The sequence below is a fragment of the Podarcis raffonei genome, chromosome 2 (assembly GCF_027172205.1).
Source record: "Podarcis raffonei isolate rPodRaf1 chromosome 2, rPodRaf1.pri, whole genome shotgun sequence".
Classification (NCBI taxonomy): Eukaryota; Metazoa; Chordata; class Lepidosauria; order Squamata; family Lacertidae; genus Podarcis; species Podarcis raffonei.
In genome coordinates, this window is record NC_070603.1 from 272599 (window position 1) to 278676 (window position 6078).

A 6078-nucleotide genomic window follows, 5' to 3' on the forward strand; every position below is an offset into this window, starting at 1 on the left:
CCCTTCCATGCAATCTTTCAAAGTGAAGATGCATACACCCCTTTAGTTTTTAGTGGAAGGGAATTTCCTTTCCCATATTCTCCAGAATGCTCCCCTGACCTCCTTGTTTCTGAGGCTGTAAATCATGGGGTACAGCATGGGCGTGACATTGGTGTAGATCAAAGAGACCACCTTGTCCTGCTCTAGGGAGTAGCTAGCTTTAGGGCGGATGTAAATGAAGATGGCACAGCCATAGTGGAGCACGGCCACAATCAGGTGAGCAAAACAGGTGGAGAAGGCCTTCTTCCGGCCTTCAGAACATTTGATCCTGAAGATGGAATTGGCTATGAATGCATAGGAAATGAGAATAAGCAGGAATGGGATGAGCAAGATCATCATGCAGACAAGGAACACAGCCACTTCATTGAAATGTGTGTCACTACAGGCCAGGTACAGCACAGGTGGGATATCACAGAAGAAGTGGTTGATATCATGTGAGCCACAGAAGGGTAGGCTGAAAATCAGCATGGTAAGTCCCAGTGAGATTGTGAATCCACTGGCGCAGGCTACCACCAAGAGTCGCATGCAGAGATTCCTGCTCATGATGAGAGTGTAGCGCAATGGGTTGCATATGGCCACATATCTGTCATAGGACATCACGGCCAACAGAAAACACTCAGCGCCCCCCAGGGCAATGAAGAAATACATCTGAGCAGCACATGCAGTCAATGGGACTCTTCTGCTCTTGGCCAAGAGGTTGGCCAACATTTTGGGTACAATGACCAGAGTGTAGCAGACCTCAATGAAAGACAGGTTGCGCAGAAAAAAATACATGGGGGTGTAGAGGGCAGGGTCAACTAAGGTTATGACCACAATGGCCAAGTGTCCCGACAGAGTGATAAGATGCATGGCAAGGAACAAGGCAAAAAACAGAGACTGCAAAGTTGCATTGGTGCTGAATCCCAGCATGAAAAAATCAGCACCCAGGCTTTTGTTCTGCCCTTGTTGCTCCATCCTAGGTTACATAGTTGTCAGGCAGTGCTTGCTGTCAGTCTGTACAAGAGTGAAACAAAGATAAAATAAAGACAGGATAATATTAGCAAGAGGCAACAGGCAAAGATGAAAAGATTGCCTTCGAAACTACTCTTTTAGTCAAAAGTAAATGTATGCAGTTTTAATTGATCAGTTAATCAGTTAAGACAAATTTGATGAGTCAGGTAAGATTTCATTATCATTGGGTGACAGCCCTAGCAGAGACATCCAGATCATGAGTTGCTACAATGTTTACATACGCTTTCCCCTTTTTGCAATTTGGAAGCCAGTTTGGGTTTTTTGGTGGTGGTAGTGGTTTTTGGAGGGCGGAGAGGAAAATCATGTACCAAATGGTATGTGATATTATTCAAACCTAAAGCGGGGTGGTGGGGGGAGCTTAAACTGGCCACTTATTTTGAAGGGAAATCAGCCAGCTGGAACCCTGACCTAGTACCATGCTCACAACCCAGATTGGTACCCACAACTGTTTCCTGCCAAAAATCACTTCCCCAGCTAGCTACTTCCTTCCTTCCTTCCTTCCTTCCTTCCTTCCTTCCTTCCTTTGAATATTCACTTTTATATAAGATATTGCACTATACAGACTAAAAACACAGTGTTGCAAAAAACCCACTAAAATAGCAAACAACAGTATGAGTTGGTTGGCAGTATTTCTTTATTGCAAACAGCATCCTAGAGGCCAAATAAAAGCTGGGATGGGGGTGGATTTGGAGCGGGACGCTAGCATGGCACCCTGACCTGGACTGGGAGCTTAGCACCAGATCATGTGACTCTTTGCTGAGTGGTAGAGCATCTGCTCTGCAAGCAGAAGGTTCAATGCTCATTCTCCAGATGGGGCTAAGAATGTCTGCTCTCTGAAACCCTCAAGAGCTGCTGCCAGCCAGAGTGGGTGATGCCGAGCTAGATGGACCAATGGTGTGACTCAGTACAAGGCAGCTTCCTATGTTTCTTCATGGCCTCAATGCAAAGGGAATCCCCCTGCACACAGAGTCTGGAAGTGGTTCTTCTGAAACAAAAACACTAGTTGGTAGAGCATCTGCTTTGAATGCAGAAGATCCCAGTTGAAATCCCTGGCATCTGCAGTTAAGGCTAGGCAAGACACCTGCCTGAAACTTTGGAGAGCCACACCAACCAAAGTTGTACACATTTATCCCCATAGAGCCTTAATTATTTTTCTGCCCATTATGGCAATTGTAATGTATTCTACTAGATGTGGTATAGTTTTTTAATTGTATCTTTACAGATATGTCACAGGATATCTGAATGAAGCTCATAGATGGCTGGTGGTCAACAGACCTCAGTTTGGGAAGCCCTGCTGTAAACAGTACTTGTCTGACTCAGTAGAAGACAACTTCCTATATTCCTGTCCTATAAAAATAACTCACCTAGACATTTGGACGTTTGTTTAAGTAGGATGTATGAGATCCCCACAACAACAGAGTAAGGGCTGCATGTTTTTGGATTAATTTTTTAAAGAAGTGGTTGATTATTGCAGGTTGTAGCAATCTTACTGCTCCCACTATCTCTCAGCATAACCTGCTTCAATGAGTGGCTGTGATGCGAGAATGGAGAGAGGGAGAAGCCTGTTCCCCACCTTGAGCTCCTTGGAAGAAAGGTGAGATATAAATGTAAATACATAAATAAATAAATAACCAGTGGAGAGGTATGACAGGTGTTATAGATCTATGCAGTGGTCAGTTTTGAAGTGTGTCACAGAGACGTGCCTGCAAAAGAAGTTCCCTTAGCCATGTCTCCAAGGAAAGTCCAAAAACGCAAGCAGCTTTGTTTATTTTTTGCATTTATTACATACACACACAAGTGTGTGCATGTACATCTGCATGTGTGTAACCCACCCAGAGGGGTTTTTTTAGTTAAGTGTTCTATATATTTCATTATAGAACATGCAGCTTCCTCAAAGAGCATCAGGACACCATAGCATAATATCCAGTTCATTAGGATGACTGTCACAAAACTGCTACAGAGGTCCAGCTAACTCTTCATCCAGATAAAGAGCAGCCTTCAGCTTTTAATTAGAAATGGAAGCAATCTTGCAAAGAAGTTTTGACATTTAAAGTGTAGATGTAGGAACCCCCAATCCAGCTTCTGTTTATTGTCCTCATTCTTCAGCTTCCTCTATGCAAATCTGTCACAAAGAAACTTGAAAACTTTATTTGCACCACATTCACTTGCCAGAGGAAGGAGAGTCCATCAGTTACACTGTCTCTGAAAAGAAATTCTTGGAACTGTATGCTCCTGCATTCCCTCTCCATTCCCACCATTGTTGCTTGGCTATGCAAATCCTTAGCCCCAGCTCCCCCAACCTGGTGTCCAAAACATTTGGTTGGCCTCAAGCTGGGAAAGGCTGCCTTGAATATCTTTCAGGCATTTTCACAAAGTGGATCTTGCTTCAACCCAGTTTGCAATACAAACACATTTTTTCTCTGCTTTCCCTTCCAGGCAACTATCAGAAGAGTTTAACATAGTAAAGTAAGAGAGGCTCAAAAAAGGACCATTCTGAAAAATGGTCTCTGCAAAGTCTAGCTGTAGCTTATGATTCTCAACTCCTGCAGCTGAAAAGAGGAAGGATTGTAGCTCATTAGTAGAGCATCTGCTTTGAATCTGAAATGTCCCAGAATAGTCCCCAACACATCCAGGAAGGACTTGGGAGAGAACCCTGCCTGAAATGCTAGAGAACTGCTGTCAATCAATGGCTACAGTACTGAAGTAGATGGGCTAATGGTCTGGCTCTGTATGCGCTGGCCTTTCCTATGTTCCTGTGAAACATTGTCCTGCTTTAGAACTTTAAAACCCTGCAATTCCTTACCTGTCAGAAGTCTGATTTGTTTCGTTATTCTTTTCCTGAGAAGTTTGGACATTTTTTCGATCAAGAATCAGCAACTACAAACTTTTCTTCTCATGCTGAATATTCATAAGTCTAGGTGGTCAGATAGGAAGGCTTGCTGTAATCTGAACATGCATCACTAGCAGGAGGTGCTGGCTGCTGGCAGAGATGGAATAGCTATCTGAGCCATTTATAGGTTTGTTTGGTCCTCAGGGAGATCTTGCCAGCCTTTTCCACCAGAAGTCCAGAAGGAAAATAGGAACAGGATGCATGCTGCTGAAGGTGAATAACTTAGGCTGAGATAAAATGTCTCTCTCGCCAAAAGAATTATTTTATTCTATTTCATTTACTGCTTAACACCACAGCCACTCTCTGATGTTCAAAAGAAACAAAGAAAAATAAAACTAACTATAAAATCATAAAATTTGCTTTAAATGCCTGCTGAGATAAAAAAAGATGTTCATCACATGCCAGCAGATCAACAAGGGGCCTGTCTGGTCTCGGGTGGGAGAGAATTCCACAGAATTCGGTCCACAGTACCAAACACAGCTCCTCGTGGAGGCAAGCTGTGTGACCAAGCCTTGTGGGCCCTCTAAAAGTGACTTCTGTCATGATTAGTTTGGGATATGAGAAGTCAAGTGGTCTTCAAGGTCTCCTGGACCCAAGTTGTTAAGGGCCTTGTAAATTAATACGAGAACCTTGAGCATGACTCAGTATTATATGGTAGTAAGAATGTAGCATAGCAGGTTCAAGTCCTGCTTTCTTTTCTTTTATGGGATGCTGTAAAACTAGTTGTTTTATATAATTTACTCAAAAACTGCTTAACTTGTTGCATTATGAAAATCTTAAGTAAAAACAAATCTTGTTTCAAGGTCAGGGTGGGGGAGTGGGGGGATAAACTGATCCATCCCTAGCCTCAGCTAATATCTTAAACCTGGACTACAGGTACATATGCAGCAAAATAAATTGGGAGTAAATGGGAAACTAACTGCACAACCCTATACATGTCCCATTGAGTTTCTTACAATGTGGACTGTAGCCTGCACTATGAGAGAGGAGGGAAGCAAGCAAACCAAGTAAGCCAATGCCCCCTTCCTTTTAACTTCACCCCTATCACCCCATGAATATCTATCCCCCCACCACTGATTGCCTTCATTAGAAAGCCCTGTAACCTTCTGCACTTTAACTGGCCCAACTGACTCCCTAGATTGGCTAGAGCAGAGTGAATAATAAGGCATCAGACCATTTCTGATCCATGCCACTTTTTCATGCATATATTCCTAAATGCTTTCTGTCCAGTTTCTTCATTAACTTGTAAAAAAAAAAAAAAACCCAAACTTAAAATTCACATGGAAATTCATATGTGCCTTTTTTCAGTGCCTTTTTTCTATAAAACAATGTTTACGGGTACTCTCATTTTGACTCTAGAAAACCACCATTTTATAGTTCAAATTGGGGAAAATAAATACAGTAAATGCAGTGGCAGAGGAAGGGGGTGCAGGGGTGTGGTCTGCCCCGGGTGTCATCTCTTAGGGGGGTGACAAAGTGACAAAAATCTGAGTGGTTTTTGTTTTTTTTTTAAAAAGGGCCTGCAACGTGGTGTTTGCATCTGCCCATTGCCTCTCCCTCAGCTGCCCTACAGCTGAGGGGGAGGTGGCAGAGAGGCTCCACGCAGCACGCCCCATCCCCAGCTGAACAAATGGACAAAAATACAAAGATTCACAAAATGTTTAGGAGTATGCGTACCCCTGCATCCCCCCCAATAAAAAGCACTGCATATAATAAAAAACTAAGAATGTCACCACACTGCACTCCGCTTGACCACAGACAAGTTGGTGCTGCTAACTGCAGCAGAAAGGCAGCTCAGAAGTGATGGGGTGGTGAATGTGAGGAAAGACTTTCTGTCCCTCATTCCCCACCCCCGCCATAGGCCACAATGGCATGAGATGGAAAGGGACATGGAAAGCACCCAGAAGTGGCAGCCAACCACTGGCTCTGGAGTGACAGTGGCAGCAGCATGAGGTGGAAAGGGGAAGGTCTCATCCACCTTGGAGTCAACATTATAATTTCTGATGTCTAAGATTGAAAGGACCAGCATGTCATCAGTGGGGGAGAGTGAAATGAAGAGGAGAAAGCCCCCCCCCCATCCTCTCTGCTGTTACTGCTGAGCTGTTGCGATACTACAGTATGGCAACAGCACCCTGTCA

At 43.7% G+C, this 6078-nt stretch overlaps 1 protein-coding gene across 1 annotated transcript; it reads right to left on the reverse strand.

Annotated features, from left to right (window-relative positions):
• Positions 1-1116, reverse strand: LOC128403816 (olfactory receptor 10K2-like). Its single transcript, XM_053368916.1, has one exon. The coding sequence runs from the start codon at positions 991-993 to the stop codon at positions 43-45; it is 951 nt and encodes a 316-aa protein (XP_053224891.1). The 5' UTR covers positions 994-1116; the 3' UTR covers positions 1-42.
• Positions 1117-6078: the final 4962 nt, after the last annotated feature.